Genomic DNA, 24347 nt, shown 5'->3' with positions numbered 1-24347 from the left:
ATGTCGTTCGCAAAGGGGGGTTCATTCATTGCGTTACTTGGAGGGTGTTATTTCCATTCGATGCGATACGTGCGCGAGCGGAATATGTAGAATTGTATAGTTATGTCTGCCTTCTAAGGACGTTGCTTACTCCATCGGTATTGCAACGATCCGTCTCTTCCGTAATCGGGTCAATGTCAACATCGTCGAATTTGGTGTTCAGCTCTCGATTCTTTTTGGGTCGTGGTTTAGGCGCTATTAATTGAAGTCAACACCTGGTTCTCCCCGCAATGAGCAAACATTGGGACACGCATCAAACCTTTTTCGTTCTCTTGTATGTAAAAGCGTCTCAGTAGCATGATAGCCTCCTTCCGCTGCAACCCGCCATAAACAGGATAGGGCGGGTCAATCGCCAAACTACAGCAGGTCAACGCAGAACTAATGCAATTTGTCTTCAGAGGGTCGCAAACTCAGAGTGCAATAATAAAATGCTTCCAGTTCCTCCGAATCGCTCATTGCCACAGCCATAGTAAACACTCCGAATTTGATATTGACGTAAGGCTGCCGCGCACATGACACAGGGCTCAACCGTTACGTACAAGTCTGTTGACCGGAGTGCCGATTTTGGATAACTGCGAAGAAATTCTTGGATAGCAAGAAATTCGGCGTGTCTTGTTCCCTGATATGAGCACGTCAGAAGGTGCACTTTGTGAGACATTACTTATCTAGTCAGATATGGCCCAGCCAGAACCAGAGCCTAGAAGTCTCAAACAAAAGAGAAAGAAAGAGAGAAAGAAGAGGAGAAGAAGAGAATAAGCGAAGCCGCTCCAGCAGGACTATGTTATTGACTTACATTCATGGATCTGTTAGTATCATTCATTCCACGACCGACTATTTTATTCTTGTACACTAAAACGCAGCCTACGGGCGTTTCACCCAGATCAAGCGCTCTGCGTGCCTATTCAAGTGTGAGTTCCAGTCCAAGTAGGGATCTATTTGGGTGAAATACAATACCATTTCAAATGCTTGCTCCATAAAGTAAGAATTATCTGCTGCTGTTGCATGTTCCATTCGTGGCTTGGGTGCGCTATACATATGCTTCATAATGTTCAGGTGATTCGATCCAGGGTTGATGTTAAAGTGCAAGTTAAGTCAAGTTATAATTTAATCAAATATGTAGTATTTGAGGCTTTCCTTCCTTTCTTTTTCTCTTATTTCCCGTGCAAGTTGGCAGAAGACCACAGGAAGGTCACTTAAGAAAATAAATCAAGACCACCGGCAACATGGAGTAGAGCTTTGGGCTTGGGCAGGGCAGTTGCCAAGCACTACGTACCAGGAAAGTACTGCTGTGTAAGTAAGACTAGTAACGAGTACGTAACTTGTACCTACATATGTACTTACATACGTCGGAGGTACCAGTTGTACTGACCTTATTTTCAATCCCTGCAAAGCCCGCGCGCTCTATTTACAATTTAATACTATATACAGAGTACTCAAGATTAAATCTCGGTTATATACTGGGATTTAAATTCACCTAACCTTGATAATGATATTACAACTGAATAATTAAATATATTTTGCACTACGTCATACTACCTGTCTACTTAACTAGTTGTTACAGTGTACTATCATTATATTACATTTAATCGGTATTATAATCCGTATATTACAACATTACAACGCCTGATCGATAAGTAGGCTGCTTATCGCTCCTCCGAGTCAAAAGATTGGTTTTCTCTGCAGAACCGACGCGTCCACTAAATCTTTATTCTAATACACATTCTTTGCACTACTTGTCACCTGAAGCAACAAGCATGTCATGAATTGAATTCTACAGATGACTGCAAACGAATTGAATGCCAATCGTGATTCTACAATAAGTATGGCCGATTGGACATCTGCAGAACCCGTGTCGTCTACCCTAGCAGCCCAGCTGGCACCACGTCTTTCATCCCAGGGAAGCCCAGTCCACCGCTTAACAAGAGAATCCTTTGCGCAACTCCGGCAGGAGTTAGTGGAGGGGAAATACAGTCAATTAAGTCTCGATGACAGCGTGACCGATGTTAGCAGGCTCATATGCATTGTTCTCAAGGCAGGTCTGGAGCCGTGTACCAAGAATGAAAAACCAGGCAACAGCGAGCTTAATGGTCAACTTTTGGACTGTCTAGACATCATCCAAATAGCAGTCGAGAAAGTGCCGCAAACACTGACAGAAGTTCCCGATCCAGAAATTCTAGGGGCAAGGGCTAACGCCCCGTTATACGCTTGGCTGGTTGTTCAACTTCTTCACCTGTCTTGTACTCAAAACAATTGCACCGTTGATGAGAAGGTCACCAGGATTTTCTCGACTATAGTTTGTGCCCAATATAAAACCACGAAGCTATGGTCTCCTTGCCATGCTATTCCTACTTTCCTGCGGGCCTGCGCAAATGGTTTGTAGAGACCCAAAGTGAGCTGGGAATATCTGACTAACCAACCAACCTCAGAGGTCATATTTTCCTTAGAAAAACTCCAACACCAGGGACGGTGGGGCATTTCTCAATTCAAATCGTCCTTCCCAGTACCTGAAGGACCCCTCTTCGTAGTACTAGGCAAGCTCGGTCTGCCTCGCAACCTATTTGAAAAAAGAGTCAGTCTTGGGTCATTTCAAGGAGCTGTTCTAGTAACTCTCGGCCTTCTTGACTCGTTCTTAGTTCGGTTAGATGGCCAAATCTCTTTTCCCAGCAAGGCCTCGAGCATGCGGCAAAATCTAGCTTGGATTCTAAGTGGCTACCAACGCATATGGAGTGTTGTATCCATTTGGCTTCAGGGTACCAGCATGGATAAGGTCGACTCCAAGGTCGAAATATGCTCACGCTTTTTGGCATCTATACGAGCATGTTGCTTATGTGAAACCTCGTCTGAAATTGAAACAGTTTACGATTCCCTCCAAATGCTGGGCGATATATTGTCCTCAGACTGTTTGAGCCATTCCACTTCTCTTCAGTCACAACTAGCCTGCTTTATTGACGATTTCGTCAACTTTTCTGATTGTACAGAGAAGCAGCTCAAATCTATTAGAAGACTTCTGCCACCATTAAGCGATGCGATGAGGAAGACCACTTTCAAATCCCTCGGAATTCATCTCAAGGTAGAGAACCTACAGCAGTTCAAGAAGTCAGCAAATGAAGCTAATCAAGAATAAGTCTGCAGTTCACAATTCTCTTAATAACGCGGTGCAGGCACAGTTAAATCCGGGACCAACGGCACTTTTAGCCTCCAACGACGGTGTCGATGCAATGACATATTCTTTCGCTTCTAGCCAAACACCCGGGCGGCCAAATGATAGCGAAGCTAGGGAAATACCTAGGCGTCGTCGTCTTCTACAGCCGGAACTCCAATGCAGAGTCACTGTAGCTCAACAACTCACCTTAAGATTACTAGAATTCATCCGTTATGAAGGCGCTGCAAATTTAGAGAGCCTTAAGCTTGCGGTTTTGTGAGTTGACCGCAAGACCCGCAATTTTCTTTATACTAACATTTCGTAGCAAATGTTTTCCTGCCCTTTCTGAGCAGGAAAAGTATGAGTTCCTGAATGACCTGGGCCGTCTGCCTTGTGCAATCAATGGGAGCCTAACGGTGACTATCCAAAGCAACCCCGACTCTTTGGGCAAAGAGTTTTGTCATATCTGTGATGATGAGCTCCAAAGTCACATCCAATCTGATGTTCAGGTCAACGAATGTGATGTCCTATGCCAAGTGTTAGCATTTATAGTTCCTAAAATATCCCGTTCTTCGACTATCAGAGTAACTGCTATGGCTACTTTGAAGCGAATTTTGATGCACACACCGAGTCCCATCCACCTAAAGCTATCGGGTTCCATTTTTGGTGATTTCCTCCTGGGCTCTCTTCGAAGCTCTGTGCGAGAACTTCGGGTTATCGCTGGGTATGCTCCTCGTGACTAGAAACATACTAGGTACTAATAACTCCGCAGCCATACAGTCGCTTGTTTTGTGCGCGATGGCCTAGGACATGAAACACGGCGCGGCAACTTCGTTATCTTTCTGGATTGGCTAAAAAGCTTATCTGAAAAGAAAGAAACAGCATTGCATGAGACTTGCATCATGAGCTTGTGCCGATTGGCAAGGTATAATTCGAGGCTGATGTACTGTGGCTAGTATTGAGACTAACATCCTCGGGCACTAGGTTTTCCAACGATGAAGAGATGAATATTGTTCTTCTTCGCCTCATAGAGTATCTTGGACATCCAAATCCATTTACCTGTGGGGTAGCGTACACTGAGGTATATGAGCTCTCTAGACTTCCTCTGGTCTCCAATGGTTTCAGGGACCCAAGCGTTCCAAGAAAAATATCTGACCGAAAATTAGTTATCCAAACTTGGGCAGCAGCTTGCCGTCACTCCCGCCGCCTTGTTCCGGCCCTTTTGGAGGACACTTTCCGTGATAGTCGTCAAAAATTTGCAATCTCGCCCTTATATGGCAGAGCAATTGTGTGACCTGCTTGGGATGACAGTTGACGATTTTCTAAGACTAACAGAAGTCTATGTTTTGCCGCATCTGGTGCTCTTACGAAAGAGGGAAATTATTGCTCGGATTGGGGGGACCTATAAGGATGGCAAAGCGCCCTTTGATATATGCTCTGAGAAGGATAATCTTGCAGCAATACTAGCGTTTCTATTATGCCAACCCTCTCCGGATCCTCAAAAAATGATCATGTCCACGTTGTCGGACGTGGATTCTGCTTTCGACGGCCGTGCCTTGGCAGAGCTGGTGAGAATAGAGCCGATCTTAATTGCTTGCGATCTATTGAAAGGCCTTGGTGATACAGGAGAAGACAAGGGAGCAAGGGTATGTGATCCTAGGAATTAGAACCCCAGAGTGACGAATGGCTCTAAAAAAATATAGTTTTACCAAGCTCTACTTGTTCTGGCATCTCTCGTGCCACGCAAGTCTTCACACACTTCAAGACAATCAAACTTGATAGGTCACTTCATTGAGGAGCATGTCCTCGGAATAATCACACAGTTTGCACATGCCATCAATGATTTCCAAATCAGACAACCTATTGTTGAGAAGAAAAGAAATATCATGGCTATTGGGGCTATGATTAAAGTTGCCCCTGGCTATGTCAGTAGCGCTTTACCTCAGGTATTTGCACCATTTCGCTATTCCGACTGATTTGGTCGACTAAACTGAATACTATAGATATGTGCTTGTCTGCGGTCTGCGTTGGAATTCAAAGAGCTCTGCAACAACTCCTTTATAGTATGGGGGGTTCTAGTAAGATCATTGCATGAAGAGGAGGTTGAACCGCTCCTTGACCAAACTCTTTCTATCGTGATAAAACATTGGGTCACCTTCACCGAAGACACTAGGACGTTTGCTTACCAACTCGTCGAGCACGTCCTGGGCCTTCACAACGAACTTTTACAGGACGTTTTCGGCACTATGCCCTCATTGGCTTCAATACCTGTGCTCTCTAAATTCGATACTACAATCAGCAAGATGAAAGATACTATGGATGTCCGAAGCCATTTTATTACATTTTCTCGGCGTTGTTCGAGTGAAAATGCCACAGTCGTTGAGCAAGCACTGACAGAGCTTGTTTCATACCTCTCAAGGCATGAGGAATTCCTTCACAGATCTGTCATCAGTGAGCAGCCAGATCCCGCTGTGATGCACTTGGTCAGGTCTTTACTTGACTGCTGTGTAAAGTTCAACGCTACATCAGAATCCATTACCCTTCTCTCCGCTCGTTGTCTTGGCCATATCGGCTGCTTGGATCCAAATCGAGTGGATTCGATCAAAGAGAAAAAAGAGATACTCGTTCTGTCAAATTTTGGTAAAATGGAAGAGACGTTTGACTTCGTACTCTTCTTTTTCCAACATGTGCTAGTTGATGCCTTCTTATCAGCGTCTAATACGAGAGCTCAAGGATTCCTAGCATATGCCATGCAAAATCTACTGCGATTTTGCAATTTAAACTCCGCTATCACCCAGCGTTCGCGCGATGTGGTTGACGAAAAATATCAACGGTGGTTAGAGCTTCCTGAGGCCGTCCGTAATATTTTGACGCCCTTCTTAACGTCAAAATATACTGTCACCATCGGGGCTGCGGGCTCCGGCTGCACCTATCCTCTGTTTTCACCTGGAGTGAGCCATGCAGACTGGTTGCGAAGCTTTGTTCAAAATTTACTACAAAGCGGAAGTGGTGATAATGCGAGGTCGGTATTTGGCGTCTGCAGTCGTATAATCAAAGGACAAGACATTTCAATAGCATCATTCCTACTTCCATTTGCTGTCTTGAACCGAGTGGTTGGAGGAACTCAGAAAGAGAAGGACGATTTACACGGTGAGCTTATGAATATTCTAACTTATCCCCTTCCTGAAAATAGGAATGAAGTACACGAAGCCATCTTATTGTGCACCCAAGTAAGTAACACGATCCGACGGCCTCCTGGCAATTTGGATGATATTCACGTCTTATAGAGTGTCTTTGAAGTATTGGACTATCTTTCGAGATGGGTTCAGGGGAAGAAAAAACAGCTAGGTAGCTTAAGAAACCGCGGACACCACAGAGCCTCCAAGGAGAACGACCGGGATCTATTGGTGGGCTCGTACTCTTCTCAGATTAAAGCGGTGGAATCTCTTCTAAGCTCCATCCCGCCAGAAGTGATATCTAAGCGAGCTGTGGAGTGCAAGTCTTTCTCTAGGGCTCTATTTCACTGGGAACAGTATATCCGTCAATACACGAGTCGGCCTCAAAAACAACATCCCACCAGCTTAGAATCGCTTTACCAACATCTCCAGGACATTTACAGCCAAATTGATGAGCCCGACGGTATCGAGGGGATCTCGACTCACCTACACGTTCTTGACATTGACCAGCAAGTCCTCGAACATCGAAAGGCAGGGAGATGGGCCACAGCGCAAAGCTGGTACGAATTGCAACTCGAAAAAGAACCCGGTAACTTAGATGCCCAGTGGAATCTGTTTACCTGCTTAAAGGAATCAGGACAACAAGGTAGTTTCATGAATTCGAATTTCCATTGGACTTCTACTTTTACTTACGTGCTTCTGCAGATGCAATTCTCACGCGTTTTGAGATTCTCAGGCCGACGAGTTCTATGCCCAAATTTCTTTCTTTCGCGGTCGAGGCATCTTGGGTAACAGGGAAATGGGATAAGATGCACAATTATCTCAAACTTTGTGCGCGAAAGACAACAGCGGATTTTAACATAGGTATTGGTCTGGCTTTAGATGCCTTCCGTCAGGGCGAGAGGCAGCAGTTTGGCAAACTTATTGATGGTTTACGGTTGAGTGTTGCCAAGGCACTTACAACAAACTCCGTTACATCCTTACAATCATGTCATGATAGTATGCTCAAATTGCACGCGCTGACAGAGGTTGAATCTGTTATCCTAGCCGGGGCTGCGCATAAAAAACCGGATTCACGCACGGATCTACGAAATTCTTTAGATCGTCGCCTAGACGTTCTAGGAGGGTATTTATCTGACAAACAGTATCTTCTCGGGCTAAGGAGAGCTGCCATGGAGTTGAGGTGAATTATCCTGGTGAAAATTAAATGACTCGCGCTAATAGAGCAACAGTGGCACTTTCATTGACTCTGACATAGCCGCTGCATGGCTAACGAGTGCTCGGTTATTGAGGAGAGGCAATTTTGGCAATCAAGCATATCAGTCCATGCTTAATGCTGCTCATTTAAAAGACCGCTCGGCCACTATTGAGCACGCCCGGCTACTCTGGAAAGACGGCCATCACCGGAAGGCCATACAAATTTTAGAGGGCGCAATAGCTGTCAATGAATTTTCTTCGACCACATCCAATCCCGACAATCTGAATCCACAATCCGCTGTCTCTAGTCATGAGAATCATCAAAATCTACTTGCTGCTAGGGTACGTCGCAAACTGGAGGCACCTACTCTCCAATTGTTTATCTAACTGATTAAGGCACACCTGTTATTAGCGAAATGGACCGATAGAGCAGGACAAACCCAGTCGGATGTCATAGTGCAGAGGTATCGTGAGGCCATCAAGCTACATTCAAGGTAAGTAAGGCCTTCTTGCTAGTATTCATTTTATCTCATCGACTTCAGATGGGAGAAGGCCCATTATTATCTTGGAAAGCACTACAACAAGATCTTGGACTCGGAGAAATTGAAGCCGCCAGGAAAGGAGGCACAAATATAGTACGCCTTGTAACAAGATATAAAAGAAGGGGCCGCTGATGCTAATTATCATAGTTTGAGTGGTGAAGCGTCGAAACTGGTCGTTGACAACTACCTTCGGTCATTGGCACACGGGAATAAGTACGTTTTCCAGTCACTACCCAAAGTCCTCACTCTTTGGCTGGAACATGCTTCTACCGTCGAACAACCATTTGATCCGAAAAGGGGTGACAATGCGTAGGTGTTCATTCTTAATGTTACCTCCCTCCTTGGATCCCTCCGTTAATTGTTGTAAAGGGACTTCCAAGCACACACGCTAAACCAACGAAAAAAGAGTTTGGATGACATGCACTCGCAGTTGAAAAAATATGTCAATAGAATGCCAGCTGCCTTGGTTAGTCCCGGGTCTGAACCATATCAGATTCTCAGCTGACTACTTTCAGCTTTTTACAATCCTACCTCAAGTCGTCGCACGAATCTGTCACCCAACTCCTACTGTCTGTACTCTGTTGACTAGGATTGTGGCAAAGGCAGTGAATGCTTTCCCCCAGCAAGGACTATGGACTGTTCTCGCCGTTGTCAAGTCATCATCCACCGACCGAGCGTCGAGGGGTTTTACTTGTCTCCAGAAAATAACCGTGGGTTTTAATCACAAATATCTGTCTGGATGCAGCCCAGGCTAAAATTACAACAGGATATCAACAAGAAATTGAAGACCGAGGCAAGCATTGACATCCGCGGAATGATCAGCCAAGGGCAAAAATTCTCAGATGAGCTGTTACAATTGTGTGTAGCAAAGATTGAGAGTAAAACTTTTCGAATAAACCTTGCACGACACCTCAACTTCAATCATAAAGTAGCGCCATGTCGACTCGTTGTTCCCTTCCAGGCAATGCTTACCCCAAGCTTACCAGCTAGCCATGATTCAGAGTATCTGAAGGGGTTCAGGGCCTTTCCTCGGGATTCCACCACTATCGAAGGTATGTAATTACGCATATCAATACACCTTATCTGACTGTCTTAGGGGTCCTTGACGATGCTCAGATTCTTAGCTCGCTCCAAAAGCCTCGCAAAATTGGCATCCGAGGGTCTGACGGCAGGATATACAATATCCTGTGTAAACCAAAAGATGACCTTCGTAAGGACCAACGCCTAATGGAATTCAATAATATGATCAACAGATTCCTAAAAAAGGACGTGGAATCCAGCAAACGGCGCATGTGTAAGTATGCCGCGCACACATCCTCCCTCACTCTCGCTTACATGTAGAAGATATCAAAACGTACGCCGTTACGCCGTTGAATGAAGAATGCGGACTTATTGAGTGGGTGGACAACCTAAGAACTTTGAGGGATCTAGTCACAAAGTCACTTAGGGAGAGGGGAATCACGCCAAATGTATGGCTTATCACTAGGGATTTATTTTTCCAAAAAACAATAAGTCCTTTCCGTCATTCGCTCCAAACAGAAACTGACGGTCGATCATTTAGTACGAGGAGATACGCCATTACCTTAATGAAGCATGCTCGGACGCATCCAAAATCTCATTATTCACGGACAAGGTTCTAGCAACGTAAGTACTAGCAATCTCCTGGTATTCGTCAGCCACTAAGTGCGATACAGGTTCCCGCCTGTTTTGCATGAATGGTTCGTGGAGATGTTTCCCGAGACGGGTGCCTGGTTTGCCGCAAGACTTCGCTATACTCGATCCTGTGCTGTTATGTCGATGGTTGGTTATGTCTTAGGGTTCGTCAATCACATCTAGTCAACCGTGCTCTGCTAAATGACCTATCCCGTAGGCTGGGAGACCGACATGGCGAAAACATACTCTTCGAGGAAGGTACCGGCGGTGTTCTTCATGTTGATTTCAACTGTCTTTTCGACAAGGTGAGTTGTACCAGGGTTTACCCAGTGGGGCATTCAACTAATCCCATGCATACAGGGTTTGACGTTCGATAAGCCAGAGTTGGTTCCATTTCGGTTGACACAAAATATGATTGACGCATTTGGCGCTTACAAATATAATGGTCTGTTTGCGTCAACACAAAGCTATCTGCGGTTGATTAACAATTTAACAGGTCCGTTTCGGAAAACTTGTGAACTAAGTCTCGATCTTCTGCGGCAGAATGAAGATGCACTCATGACCATACTTGAAACATTCTTGCACGACCCAACAACTGATTTTATTGGAAAGAAGGTACAAGTCCCGGTCCTAAAGCAGAGATAGTGGGCTGACACTAAAATCATCAACTAAGCGTCGAACTCATGCGAACGTCCCCGATACTCCTGCGGGCGTCTTAGAAAACGTTCGTAACAAACTGCGCGGCCTTCTTCCAGGTGAATCAGTTCCATTATCGGTGGACGGTCACGTCGACGAGCTCATCATCCAGGCAACTGATACTCGAAATCTCGCCGCAATGTACATTGGCTGGTGCTCTTTCTTCTAGCATTGGGTAACGCAGCTCCGAAATTCGTGAGCACAATGAGCGAACGCAATTCGTTACCGACCGGAATAGATCATCAGACTGATCAGGATTTACCTCTACAAACAAGGGCTCCCAAGGTAAATCCGCTCTTCGAATCAATAATGATATTGGAGAAAGCTTTCCCACCATGATGCAAACGTAAGACCTTGCGTACTGCTGCGCACTATTTACCTCCTTAACGAACCATCTTAATTGCGCCCCCTGTCTCTACTATAGGCCCGGCTTCTGCTACGACTGCTGTAATCGTAGCTACTGTAGCTGGAGCTACGGCGTCTGCCTCGTCGCGGGCTGTCTTTCTGTGCACGTACCCCTTTCCTATGAGGGGATTCTGATGGGGAACGTGAAGAAAATGATCGAGGGTTTTGAGATCGAGACCGGGAGCGGGAAAGCGATCGAGGTCGATATAAGTCGTGCCTTTCCATGGGCCGAGCTCGACCATACGCCTGCGGAGGGGAAGCTCGTTGCCGGTATGGCGAATAGCGAGGTGAGCGGTAGTCCGCATGTCGCCCTGGAAGATGCCCCTGACGCCCATTCTTCCCCGTCGCACTTAAAACTGGCGGGGGTGAACGGGAGAATACTTTTTTTGGTAGTACGATCGACACATTCAATATCGCTCCATCGAGCTGGGCTTCATGCATATGTGCAATGGCGGCTTCTGCGTCTGCGGGATCGTGATATAGAATATATGCCGTACCCCTGTTTGCCATATCTACCAACGGACATGTTAGCGGAGCTCAGTAAAAATAGGTCCATGGGCATACAGGCATGGTTCATGGGAAGATCAACGCTCTGGATCTCCCCGAAACTCCCGAATATCTCAAATAGATGTGGTTCCGTCACATTCTTCGTCAATTTCTCTACGACAATCTGTTCATTTGTTTTCTTGGCATCAGATCCAATTTTCTAGGCGTCAAAATACTGGAGTGACGTGGGTTCAAACCTTTGAACTCCCTTGTGTGTACTTAGGAGAGCTCGGACTCCGACTGTAGCTCCGGCCTCTATGTGATCGAGAAGGCGGACTGCGACTCGAGCTTCGACTTCGGTTCCGGCTCCGGCCCACCCGTGTCCGCGACCTTGAGCGGCTCACAAACTGATGTCCGTTGCGAACGCCGACACTATCTGACATGGGGCTTCGAGATGCCCCCCTGGACCTCGATTCGGATCGTGGAGAAACGGAGCGCCGAGGCTGGCGACTGTGGGACGATTTTCTTTGCATGGTGTACAAAAGGAATTTGTCCTACGACGCAGGAGAGTTGACTTTTGCGATGTGATATGTGCAGTGCCGCGAAGGCGTATGTCAACAAATGAAAGAATCCCAGGGAAAAAGAATATTTTCGTAGCGATAGTAACACGAATCAGCGAGGATAGTGGCTTTATGTGTATTAGATGAAGCCGGAACCCGTTTTAAAGGAGACAAGGTTATGGAACTTGAAGCATGTACGTAAGTTGGTCCCTTCTCAAGATGTGAACTTTCCCCCGAGGAGCCTCGCCTAACCACAATAGGTTAGACGCATATTGACCCGTGGACCGCATTGACTCTTGCATGCTGACTTCAATGTCGGGTCCGGTACGGACTACGAAGTATAGGTAGGTAACTCGACATATACAACTTTGGTCTGATGGTTTTTGGAATGTCGTGTTGGCGGGATATAAGGTTCTTGCGGGTTGCAATTACCGTACGAAGCGAGCAGTCATAACAACATGATATCACAGCTGCTGCTAGGAATTATATTTTATTGATGTTCACTGAACGTCCACCGAGTTTCCCCAATGTTCATACTCCTGGATGACATCTTCAGTAATTTGTCTTTTGACCTGTTCCAGGGCGTACTGGAAATGTCTCCAGTGGATGTTTTGCTCCTGGCCGCTCTCGTCCTCATCGTCGAGCGCGGCATCACCGGCAGTTTCACAAATGCTCACTATCTCTGCACCAGTATATCCCTCAGTCCTCAAGGCTAGGTCGTCTAACCTTACTTCAGGGTGAATCACGGACTTGCTGCACCAAATACTTATGATCTCCTTCCGCGCTTCAAGGTCGGGGGTGCCAATATATAGTATATTATCCAGGCGCCCTGGACGCATCAATGCGGGATCGAGCACCTCGGGCTTATTTGTCGCCGCAACAACAAGAACACTCCTAAGCTCCTCAATACCGTCCATCTCGTTAAGTAGAGTTGTGAGCACATTCACACCGCCTTGAGACGCACTTCCACGCCTCGAGGCAATGGCATCAATTTCATCAAAAAAGATAATGCTGGGTCTAGCAGATCGTGCCTTCCTGAAAACCTCGCGCAATGCTCTTTCAGATTCACCGACATACATGCTCAAAATTTCTGCACCTTTAACGGCCATGAAATTCAATCCTGCTTCGGTAGCCAAGGCTTTGACGGTCAAAGTTTTGGAGCATCCTGGAGGTCCATAAAGTAGAATTCCCTTTTTGCTCTTTACATTCAGCCTTTTCATTCGCTCGGGGAACTAGAACAGTCAGAAATTTTAGCCGCAACATACTGAAAAGCAAAATAAAAATAAAAATAAAAAGGCCCACCTTTAACGGCCGCTCGACAGCCTTTTGAAGCCGTCTTTTGATATCATGTTGACCCCCGATATCCGACCACCTTACTTTCGGTGTCTCCAGGAACACTTCCCTCATCGCAGTCGGTCGTGTCTCCTGGAGCGCTGCCATAATGTCACCCTCCTCAATTGTAAGCTCGACAACCGGTTCCCCACAAATGCGTAGCCTTTGAAGTTCATCTGATATTGTCTCCTCGGTATTCAAATGGTTATCCGCAGGATCGCGGATCTGCCTTTTCCGGGCTTTGCGACAGACAAGCTGCAACAAGGCATATAGGTCAGCTCCAACGTACCCGTGAGTTTTTTCCGCGATGAACTCAATAAGCTTTTCATTCAGGGCAGGAGACGGGCCTCCACATATTGCCGTCACTATTTCACGTCGATCGTGTGCCGTAGGGATTTGCAGCTCAATTTCATTTCCTAGTCGATGAGGGGTTCGTAATGCATCGTCGACATCATTGGGATGGCGAGTAGCACCGACTACTAGAACGCGAGCCGATTTTGCAGAGTCTATGCACTCGCACATTACCAGTGCCAATGAGGACGAGTCGATCGATATCTTCTTGGGTGCAACGAATTCGAGCTGATCTAATATCACAACGCTAGGCTGGTAGCGAATCGCCTCTTTGAATATGTTGCGCAGCCTATTCTCTCCGTCACCGACGTTTCTATTAAAAACTGGGCCAAGGTCAAATGTTCTTCGCCATCCCGCCTGTCGAATCTGGGCCAACAACGTTGTTTTGCCTGTTCCCTTCGGACCATATAAAAGAATACCTCTGCTATATTCATAAAATGACGGCATGACCAGCTTGCCAGAGCCGAGATAGAAATCAGCAAGATTTTCATTAATGGATTGGATCTGTTGACCCATTCCTCCAAGGCCAACCGGGACAACTTGGAGGTGAGTACTTAGACTCTCATCGGTGCCTTCCTCGGATTCATCGATCAAAACCTTAGAAGCCTCTGTGAACCTAAATATAGTACTATCATGACCCTGCGTCATTGGCCGGATATTCGAGATCTGAAAGCTTCTTCTCTGACCTCTGAGGTCCAAATCAAACATCAACCCAACCGCCAGGGCTTCGCACTTTGAGAGAGGAAGCTCCAAGGCCCATGCCCAATGATTCCTATCTGGGGGACAAATTTGACCATATTTCTCTGTCCTATCGGTGTCCGAGCAGTCGATCAACGAAACAGAGCCAACGTCTGCCAGGAGCTCGTCCACCTTTACTATGGAGACCTGGTCACCGAGCTTGATCCCATAACAGTCCTGAAGGGTTCTCGAGGTCTGTACGACCGATTTCCCGATGCTTTCGGCCGAATTCCATGCTATGGCCTGCTTGGATGACCCGCCGGGAAGCAGTAGGCGGCAGACGTCGCCGGCCTTCAGTTTAAGACTCGCCAAAGATGTAGTGGACAAATATACTCGAAATGCATCCCGATGGTCGTTTCTAACTTGCTTCGGTAGCGGTCGTACGGTAAAATCGCGGTTCTCTGGCATATTGCAGATGCGCATACGATGTTCGTTCAAGGTGAATAAAAAGTCTTGCGCACTTTGCTGGGTATATAGAGCAGGGAACACCCCTTGTTTAGTAATCTGTAGTCATGTCTTTAGAAGGCTGTTGCGCGAAGACCTGTGGTATTCCCAGTGAAGACTTTTCCGCTCTAGAAGTTCTTCGGAATGCATAACATCCAAGTACATACAGCTTATCGGTGGGAAAGACGGGCCATGCGCCACAACTGCTTCTTCAATAGGCTAATGCGAGCTAGATATCCGTCGATCAGAGACAAGTCCGGTGGGAATGAAATTTCATCTGACCTTTTCTTTTACTCTCAGTCCTTCCCTTGACCAAAATGTGCTAATCCTTGTTTAGAGGGAAGGAAGGCATGAGCTTGTACGGCGGGGAAATTTTTTTATCATTCATGGATAAGGTGACCGGTCCAGTTTCACTAGTCCTATTTTAGTCTAGTGATCCAATCCAAAACCCCTGCGAGATTTCTGAAATTAACCACGTACCGAACACCTCCGCTCAGCTAGGCGGTCTCGGGGCTCTAGAGATACCCGTGGGCAGTCGCTATCCCACTACACGAGAGCTCAATATTCAGGCCGCGGTCAAAACTAAATAGAGTGCTGCTATAAAAGGAGCGAAAGGGCCATACTATTCTACCTGCTTTATTCGTAGTATTTGTCAACAACCACCATTAACTAACTAGTTAGTTACCGAAGGTCTTTTAACCATCGATTCCTATTCAAAGCTATCCTAAATATACTACTTTTCCTGTTACTAAAGTACTCGACAATCCGCAACAGTCAGCTACTTGAACTGATACAACTAGCTCACTACCACTTCACACAGTATTAACCCACGCTTTCTTTGCACAGACCCTCATTGAAAGGACCTTGCACATAATCCTTTCATGCAATTCAAATCCAACCCTGCATATACAATGTATACCGGAGAATTCAGCTGGACACATACAGGAGATACCTGCATCGTATTTATTAGTAGTGGTAGGAGACACCATCACATAAAACTGCCTGTTCCGTATGTAAATCATGATATATCAAATTAACGCCGCCACAAAATTTCAGAGTAATGGAACAAAAATGGTAATCCTCGGACAATTATAGATATACACATATAATAGGTCCAAACAACAAAGTGTGAGTGTGAAACCAAGACTGTCACACGCCACGGCGCAGTTTGCGGCTGGCAGGACCGTCTGAGTTGGCATGGAAGCCGCTCCAGAAATACCAGGGAACGGAGAGGGTACAAGCACACGGCAAGCCATTCAGCAGCATTTTCCACCACTGTTGCTGCTCAAAGCCGAGCTTTGGTTGTCTATGCTAACACCTTGTGGGCCAGTTTGTTCGGATTTTGAAGTATCCATTCCCTTTTTGATGTCGGATGCAAGGTTGTAAAATGCGTTCTCGATGTTGATGTTGTTCTTGGCTGAGACCTCAAGGAAAGGTATCCCCAATTCGTCCGCAAGCTGCTGGCCCTGCTCCGTTGTCACGGCCCGTTTCTCTTCCCAGTCGCATTTATTTCCAATAAGAATCTTATGCACACCCTCACTAGCATGTTGCTCGACATTTGAGAACCATGTACGGATGTCTATGGAATTGGGTAGAATTAGCGACCAGTATGCAAGGAAACACAGCCCGGGCTAACGCTTACTCTGGAATGAACGTTCATCGGTGACATCATAGACAAGGAGGATTCCCATTGCTCCTCTGTAGTAAGCTGTTGTGATTGTTCTGAAGCGCTCCTGCCCGGCCGTATCCCATATTTGGAGTTTTACCCGTTTTCCATCTAGTTCAATGGTGCGAATTTTGAAGTCAATACCGATAGTAGTGATGAACGACGGCGTGAATGAATCCTCGCTGAAACGCAGAAGGCAACACGATTTTCCAACTCCAGAGTCCCCGATCAGTAGTAATTTGATCTGCGGCAAGATGGTCTGAGTATAGGTCTTTATAGCGATTCAACAGCACTTACCAGGAAGTCATAGTTTCTAGTGCCGGCCATCGTGGGAAAATCTCTTCGGGTGATCCGTATGGGAAGCACAAAATTCTAGGTCTGGTGGATGCCTTGCTGATGCTGACGAATGCGCGCACTGAAATTGAGAGACTTCCCCTCCTTTCCCGCTTATCTCGAGTTCCTATCGATGCTTGAGCTTTTGTGTTTTGTGCAGATAGTCGCGTTGCAATTAATCCACTCGTAACTCCCGCGGAACTGAAATATCGTTGCTGCCCACGGCGGGGATGGACTTGGCCGAGATATGCGAGATAGTGAAGGCGCCAGGAGGGACAGCTTGAGGGTTAAGGCAACAAGTGTCGAGTGTACTTAGGATTCCAAATTTTCAAGACACAAATCGTAAGCAGATCCCAAGTATATTTTATAAAGACACTCCTAATGTCTCTCTTTTTGATGAAAAGGTCTGTTGATATATGTGTGCCTGTGGAAAATGTATTGTTGGTGAGGTGTGTTGCTAGGGATGGCAGTGGTACTCCGTAATACGGTGCCTCGTACTCTAGATTGGGTATAGTTTCCGTAACAACGAATACTCACCTCTCTAGTTATTATTAGATAATAGATTGTTCCTTCCCCCATAATGAAAGTCCTCGTCCCGAGAAGGGGTTTTTCCCATGTAGCCGGCTGGGTACCTACTCCGTACAAATTGCGTCGTAGAAAAGTACTAGCCAACAATAACAATTAATATTAGTTTCTTTGCAGTGAGGCTCAAGACACTACCTACAAACTCGATTGTTTAGGTCCAATGAAAAATTGCCCCATTCGAACTGCTGAGCACTACGTAAAAGTACTATGGAGGTAAGCTACTGCGAAAAGCGGCCCAAGATTAAAGTGTCTACTAAGTAGGTAGTAGCAGGAGTAGTGTTCATCAGCCAAGATTTTCCACTTTATCTTAAGCATCCTTAACCTCCAGAATCATCTTCAATTCACACAATTCTCATGCTTAACCAGGCATGCTACAAGAGCCCATTAGCTAAATGAAAGCACTGCGCGCGCATACATGTATACCATCACGCTGCGAATATAATACAGATATAACATTCCTACTTTATAAGGACTATTATATATATCAGTGCATCTTCAGGGTGGGCGTAGCATCCCAAATACCAAAAAGTGGGAAAGTAGAAGCATATTGATCATCCCTAAGTCCACTTCGAGTAGGTCCAAGCCATCCTTTCAACTACCTGGAGCTGTCTGTGGCTTCGATTCTCATTAATCAGGTCACTAGTGTCCTCCTTGAATGCACGAAGATTCGCTCCTTTAAGCATAACCTGGGCTTTACTAAGGAGAGTTTCAACATTGCATAGTAGCAAGCCGTGGTCTCTATACCTGAGACGCCCGCCTGCCGTGGGACTAGACGTTGAAAGTATTCGATGGAGTTTCCTTGGGGGTATGTCAGCTGATTCTCACGGACGGACAGGCTGTGCCTTACCGCAAAGCATATCGTAAGTCGTCCTGCTTTCTGCCTAATCTGAAGCCTCTCCGACTTCCAAGAAATCCAAAAAGCCAACGTATTGAAGCATACGATATAAGTAGTCCGGGGGTCAGGCCAACAAAGCTACAGTACATCAGCCCCGACTATCTGGTACTTGAGAACGGGAAAGAGCGGGGAGGGGTGCATACCCGAAAACAAGCTCCTGGCTTTTGAGTAAGGCGTCGATGCCACTCATAGCTACCTCAACATCTACTTTAGTTTTCTGGATCTGAATCAAGAGAGCGCGGACTAGATCCCCCCGAATAGTGCCCACAAAAGGACTCCGCAAGTCCTTCTCGTAGGCTCTCAGCACTGGCGTCAAGTCTCCTTCCCTGACTTTGTCCGCAATAAAATCTGTTGGCTCAGCAGGGTTGCTGTGCTCACCACGATCAAGTACAAAATCAACCACCATTCTTTCAAGACTTGCTCGATCCGCTTCCAAACTGCTCTTGCTCATCAAAGCGATATCGCTCTTTTCATCATGTCGTATGGTCCGAATAAGTTTCCATGTCGGGCTCACAACCCAGTTCCTCCAGAAGTCAAGTGTGGTGGCCCCAAAGTTCGAAATCGATTCAACCAAAACAGGGCCGACGTCGCTCGCGATTTTCAACGACGTAGTGATTGAAACCAGTGCGAACGATATTGGCAGCCAATACCGGACTGCGGCTGACGGGCGTCCAAGTTCAACGACACACCGTGTTGAGACTTGCTTATACATAGGAAGAAGATCCGTAAGAATGTAGATTAGTTCATGAAGGATGGCTTGTGCATCGATGTTGATTCCAGCGTTGTAGTTTTTCCAGCCAGATGGCTCGTCACCAACCCCAAAAAGTTTATTCGCATGTTCGCACATTCTATCCTCGTTCCCAGCCTGCAGAAGAGATTTCAAAATACCGACACTGGTCCGCACTGACTGGGACAAATCGCTATTGATAGAGCCGTCCGTAGAGTCGCCCGTAAATCCATCGATACTACCAGCTTTCTGAATACCCTCTCCGAATGATAGACACTCTTCGATAAGAAGCCCGACCGAGCTTGCGTTAAAGTCTCTCATTGCTTTTAATGTCCTCTTTTTCCGTTGTATCTCTAACTTCGATTCATTTAAAGACGAAAATAACCCAACTTGGAAGGATCGAAGTCGTGAAGAAGTGCATCGTTGGGCCGAGTCATAGAACTGAAACCATAAACTGGAGCTAGGTCCTGCCTCAGTAGCAATATGCTCCGCGACATGCTTGGAGGCTACACTTCTGTTGTCATTGCGTCCAGGTTCCATGTTTCTTCGCCATATCTTAAGAGGGAATGTCTGGAGGGTGAAAAGACCTAAGCCCCACTTAGACTCTAAAACGTCCTCCCAGTATTGTACTTCTTCGTTGAGAAGGTGAACGTTATCAGAAAAAACCTTTAATGCCGCAGCAAGTGTCTGTATGGACGCTTTCGCGCTCACTAGCCACGAGAGGTTCAACAGCTGACAGCTCAAGACATCCGATTCCGAGGTTACATCCAGGGATGCGCGAAGACAGTCGCAAGACTTGGAGATCACCTTCACGATGTTATCGCTCTGTAGGGTACCGTTGTTTTTCGAGTCGACGGAGAGCTGGAAAATGATGTTTCTGAGTGCATTGAAGTGCTCAATAGGATAGTTATTTCGCCCATTGGGGTCACGGGTGTCGAGACTGTCATCGATTCGCTGGTGGAATTCTCCTAGTTGCGCCTCAAGACTGGAGAATTTACTGCAAAGCACTAGATGTATCAGTTTCACATTTGTATCCTTCCTAGGTTGGCATTTCTCAACTTGCCTTTGAAAGGCTGACATTGTCTCCGTCCAGAGGGGCTGTATATGGAGTAAATCTGCTAGATATTGTTGACTTGTTCCATCAAAATATACTAGAATCCCATGTGGCATGTAGTTATGTATCGTATCATGGCTGCAGTTGTTGCCATGACATCACGGTCAATACTCGATTAGTGGATGGAATGTTAGGTGGGGCTGTCATAATGTATCTACACCGTATTCAGGGTTGTAGAGCCTCGGCACTTGGCAAGGAGTGGATGTACTACTAAGGTATAATGGAAACTACAGTGGTTCCGTGGAAACTTCATAAAGGCCTCAGAGTTAAAGATATATACTCTATCTTCTGTTTATTTCCTATAAGCACTGCCTGCTCAAGAGTGTGAAGCAGTTAACAACAGTCTAGAGTTGATTAACTCACTAACTACTCTGTAGGCACATTTACTAAGGAATATATAAATACCTAGTAACACTAGTAGTAGTCAGCTAACTAACTTAACTAGTTAACTTAATATAGATAGCTAACCAACTAGTTACTTGCAATTAAGGGTGACTAAGCTAAAACTGAGCATAACTAGTTACTGTATTAGAAAGGAAGACCGATGACCACCCAGCACAATTTGCTCAGCTTGTACCGTGGTTGATTTGATCCAACATAGCTAGTTCTAAATAGTTAAATCTCAATTGATCTTGTACACTGTAGACATATACTCTGCAGACTGCACAAAAGTAGTTGAAAATCACAATAATAAATAATTTATGCATTATCCAGACCTCCCTGAGTAATAATATTCGTCTCCCAGTTGGCTAAATAGACTAACAGGAGTCTCGAGTGGTCGCCAAGTTGTTCTCAACCAAGCCTTTCCACTTTCCAGGGTTCAACCTCCTCCCAGTTTGGAGACTGCTGCGAAAACGCTGTACTGGAATAGTGGATAGCGTGTGTATAAGTTGATCCTTTCTGAACAGAGGTGAGAAGCGATCAAGCGAGTCCACAAAGCCGCGAGCGAATAACTGCAACGAAGGCCTCGGTCCAGGAAGAAATGGTGGACGAAACCAGACCCATCTCCTCACTTCCGAGTTCATTGTAATTGTAGTCCAAAGAATAGCTTGAGCCGTCTACATGATTTCCTACAGTACTCCAATGAGATGGAAGAAGCTGCCTCGTGTCTGCGCGGCAGATACACTTCCAATCTCGAAGCGAATAAAAAGATGGGCGGAAGGGAATTCGGTGCATCCAGGTGGGGAACAATTGTCGGCCTTGATCGGCTAGGCGGTGGTGCCAGAGGCTCCACGGGGGAATTGTTCAGACCGACCGTGCCTGGTCGCGCCACTCGGAACCCAGGTCGCAAAAATCACGCGGTGCCAGGAGAAGTTATTTCTGTTAACTTCCCTAAAATACTCCCCCGGAACACACGAGAGGAAAAAAAACATTCCCCATAGCACAATTCCTATTTTCTTTGGCCTACTTTGACTTCACACAGGTAAATTTTGAACAGCATATTTGACAACTTCCAGAAGTTTCGTGTCATCCACACTGGGGAATAAGGGGATATCATTGCACCATGGATTCCATGTAAGTGGCCTTAAACCGAGAGAATTTTCCGTTCCCGCCAGTTGTCGAGATCCCGCGAGGCTAATCAAAATAGGAATTCGACTTTTTCGACAACCACCCCGGGAACCTACTGGGATTACTATAATAATATCGCCGGGCATAGTTCTCAACTGAATGTTGCCGAGCGCCTTTGGGCTGCTTGGTACGCCTGGATGCAAAACGATGTCCTAGCGACCGGTATCATGTCCTTCGTCATGCACGAACTGGTCTATTTTGGGCGGTCTCTACCTTGGATCCTGATTGATACGCTTGGGTTCTTCAAGAACTACAAAATCCAAAGCGTAAGCCATTATCCCATCGGTCATGATATGATTGTTTGTACTCATTCGGTCAGAGCAAGATTCCCTCTTTACGGGAACAGTGGGACTGTGCCAAATTCGTCCTTCTGAGCCATTTCACGGTGGAATTGCCGCAAATTTGGTCAGTCACCTCTGCGAGTCCACTCACAATCGAGTTTTTTTCTAATACGATAGAATTTCGTTAAGGCTGTTCCATCCAATGGCCCAATTCTTCGGCCTTTCTACGTCTGTTCCATTCCCTTCAATCTGGACCATGGCATACCAGATCGCGATCTTTTTCGTCATGGAAGACACATGGCATTATTTCTCTCACCGTGCTCTGCACTGGGGTCCGCTTTATAAGGCTATTCACAAGATCCATCATCAGTATTCTGCTCCGTTCGGTATGGCCGCCGAGTATGCATCACCCATTGAAGTCATGATTCTTGGATTCGGTACAGTCGGGTGCCCAATCCTGTGGTGCGCAGCCACCGGGGATCTGCACATCTTCACGATGTACGTTTGGATTGTACTTCGACTATTCCAGGCAATCGATTCACACAGTGGATATGAATTTCCATGGAGTCTGCACCATTTCCTACCCTTTTGGGCTGGTGCGGATCATCATGATCTCCATCACGAAAAGTTTGTTGGGAACTACTCGAGTAGCTTCAGGTGGTGGGACTACGTCTTGAACACGGAATATAGCCCGGAGGCTATCAAGCGTAGAAGGGAGCACAGGGCAGGAAACATCCCAAAGAAGGTACAATAATGATGCCCTAGCTTCAATTTCACATGTGCTTCGATTCTGTGGTTAAATGGTTAATGATGTCGTTGGGCCGGGCTGGGGTATACAAACTTTAGATAATTATATTAATATTTAAGATTTGGATTTTTCTAATCTTTATAATTTAAATCAGCTTATTATCAGGTATTTAAGAATTTGTAGATGAATTATTATTATTAGTTTGTAAGTCTGTAATACTAATATTATGTCGCAAGTGTCACGGTATAAAGAAAAGGGATTGATTAGGTGGAGGATCAGTGTCACAAGACAGTAATCTTGATCAATTGGTAATGTGATAACATCCCGAGGTCAGTAAATATTAAAGCTATCAAAATACTAAAGTATACTGAAATACTGTTCAACCATAAAAACCACTAGCGGCTATAGGCCGTCTTTCTATTTGCATTATTGTCACGACCGCCAAGGCCGCGCCACGTGATGCCTACCATATAACCCCTGCAGACTGCTGCTGAGGTATCTCTAGTGTGATAACAACCCGAGGTCGGTAAATATTAAAGTTATTAAAGTGCTGAAGTACAGCCTAAAGACTAATTTCTAATATTATTATTTTTTAAATCTACTAGCTATTTAGGCCTCTATATAGATACTATTAAAATATTAATAGTAATTTTAACTAATAGTAAAACTACTAAATATTAATATTATTAATTATATATTAAAAGCTCCAATATTATTATTTATTATTATAAAGAATTATAGAGAATTATATTCTTTTTTATTTAATTAATTATTTATTTAAATAATTTATAATTTAATTATTTATATTAGTATCACTTTACTTAATAGTTTAAAAGACTTTTTAATAATTTTAAAATATTTAAAAAAAAAGTTTATTAGTATTAATTAACTTATAAAAAATAAATAAATAGATAAGATACTAAAATTTAATTATTTTATAATTTTAAAATATAGATTTTTAATATATTAATAATTACTAGTAGTCTTAATATTATTTAAGAAATTAAAAAAATAGAATAGAATTAAATTTTTAAAAACTTTAATAAAAAATATTTAGTATAAAAGAATTAAGACTAGATTTAAAATAATATATTTTATAAAAGAGAATTTTAATTAAAAATACTTATTCTATTTAGAAAGAATTTAAAGAAAAAGTAAGAAAAATAAAAGGATTATGAAATAGTAAACTAGCAGATTTAAAAAGTATAATTTTTTATAATAATAAGCTAGTAAAAAAAATTAAAATATATTATTATAATTAAAAAATTTAATTTATATTAATATTACTATATTATTTATTATTTATTTATCTTTATTTTTTACTTTCTTATTTTTTAAGATTTATTTATTTTCTTTTTTTTAATTTTTATTATTATTAATTATTTTATTTTTATTATACTTAAAGTTAATTTATTATTCTAAATCTTTATTATTTATATTCTATTTTAATTAAATCCTATCTATAATTTTTTAAAATAATGAGAAATCCTTTTTTATTTCATAAAGAAAAAGCTTTAATAGCTATTTTAATTTCTAGTAAAATTTTAGATATTATTAATAATATTAATTAAGTTAAATTAAATAAATCTCTTTCTTTAGCTATTCTTTAATTTAAAATCAATATTAGTTATTTTAATTTTTAGATCTTAGTATCTATATAGTATAAAT

At 44.3% G+C, this 24347-nt stretch overlaps 7 protein-coding genes across 7 annotated transcripts; 2 read left to right on the top strand and 5 right to left on the bottom strand.

The window, feature by feature from the left end:
• Positions 1 to 100: 100 nt before the first annotated feature.
• On the bottom strand, positions 101 to 1083 carry TAD2 (nucleoside deaminase; the record flags this gene model as incomplete). The annotated part of the gene is made up of 5 exons (XM_041696939.1): positions 101 to 234; positions 299 to 396; positions 450 to 658; positions 833 to 937; positions 994 to 1083. 5 exons carry the CDS (start codon positions 1081 to 1083, stop codon positions 101 to 103), a joined length of 636 nt encoding a protein of 211 aa, XP_041562519.1.
• Positions 1084 to 1816: 733 nt separating this feature from the next.
• Positions 1817 to 10614, top strand: atrA (protein kinase MEC1; the record flags this gene model as incomplete). The annotated part of the gene is made up of 26 exons (XM_041696938.1): positions 1817 to 2411; positions 2466 to 3109; positions 3165 to 3457; positions 3507 to 3905; positions 3954 to 4106; positions 4166 to 4262; positions 4348 to 4827; positions 4885 to 5127; positions 5185 to 6411; positions 6469 to 7003; positions 7063 to 7540; positions 7590 to 7896; positions 7951 to 8048; positions 8097 to 8189; positions 8244 to 8405; positions 8466 to 8562; positions 8612 to 8806; positions 8863 to 9148; positions 9193 to 9390; positions 9441 to 9565; positions 9658 to 9740; positions 9791 to 9913; positions 9967 to 10054; positions 10110 to 10194; positions 10246 to 10364; positions 10423 to 10614. The coding sequence occupies 26 exons, from the start codon at positions 1817 to 1819 to the stop codon at positions 10612 to 10614; spliced, it is 7395 nt and encodes a 2464-aa protein (XP_041562518.1).
• Positions 10615 to 10828: 214 nt separating this feature from the next.
• Positions 10829 to 11185, bottom strand: APUU_80635S (uncharacterized protein; the record flags this gene model as incomplete). Its single annotated transcript, XM_041696937.1, has 1 exon — positions 10829 to 11185. The coding sequence occupies one exon, from the start codon at positions 11183 to 11185 to the stop codon at positions 10829 to 10831; it is 357 nt and encodes a 118-aa protein (XP_041562517.1).
• A 1211-nt stretch (positions 11186 to 12396) lies between these two features.
• On the bottom strand, positions 12397 to 14740 carry AFG2 (putative AAA family ATPase; the record flags this gene model as incomplete). Its single annotated transcript, XM_041696936.1, has 2 exons — positions 12397 to 13128; positions 13199 to 14740. 2 exons carry the CDS (start codon positions 14738 to 14740, stop codon positions 12397 to 12399), a joined length of 2274 nt encoding a protein of 757 aa, XP_041562516.1.
• Positions 14741 to 16017: 1277 nt separating this feature from the next.
• srgA (Rab family GTPase srgA) lies at positions 16018 to 16754 on the bottom strand (the record flags this gene model as incomplete). The annotated part of the gene is made up of 3 exons (XM_041696934.1): positions 16018 to 16340; positions 16404 to 16671; positions 16725 to 16754. The coding sequence occupies 3 exons, from the start codon at positions 16752 to 16754 to the stop codon at positions 16018 to 16020; spliced, it is 621 nt and encodes a 206-aa protein (XP_041562515.1).
• A 1148-nt stretch (positions 16755 to 17902) lies between these two features.
• Positions 17903 to 20137, bottom strand: NCA2 (NCA2 family protein; the record flags this gene model as incomplete). The annotated part of the gene is made up of 4 exons (XM_041696933.1): positions 17903 to 18143; positions 18193 to 18318; positions 18384 to 19964; positions 20031 to 20137. 4 exons carry the CDS (start codon positions 20135 to 20137, stop codon positions 17903 to 17905), a joined length of 2055 nt encoding a protein of 684 aa, XP_041562514.1.
• Positions 20138 to 21585: 1448 nt separating this feature from the next.
• On the top strand, positions 21586 to 22685 carry ERG25_3 (sterol desaturase family protein; the record flags this gene model as incomplete). Its single annotated transcript, XM_041696932.1, has 4 exons — positions 21586 to 21596; positions 21670 to 21916; positions 21970 to 22055; positions 22121 to 22685. The coding sequence occupies 4 exons, from the start codon at positions 21586 to 21588 to the stop codon at positions 22683 to 22685; spliced, it is 909 nt and encodes a 302-aa protein (XP_041562513.1).
• Between the last annotated feature and the right edge of the window lie 1662 nt (positions 22686 to 24347).

The sequence above is a fragment of the Aspergillus puulaauensis genome, chromosome 8 (assembly GCF_016861865.1).
Source record: "Aspergillus puulaauensis MK2 DNA, chromosome 8, nearly complete sequence".
NCBI lineage: Eukaryota > Fungi > Ascomycota > Eurotiomycetes > Eurotiales > Aspergillaceae > Aspergillus > Aspergillus puulaauensis.
Note: the sequence above shows the minus strand (reverse complement) of the source record. Positions and strands in the feature narration are given on the sequence as shown.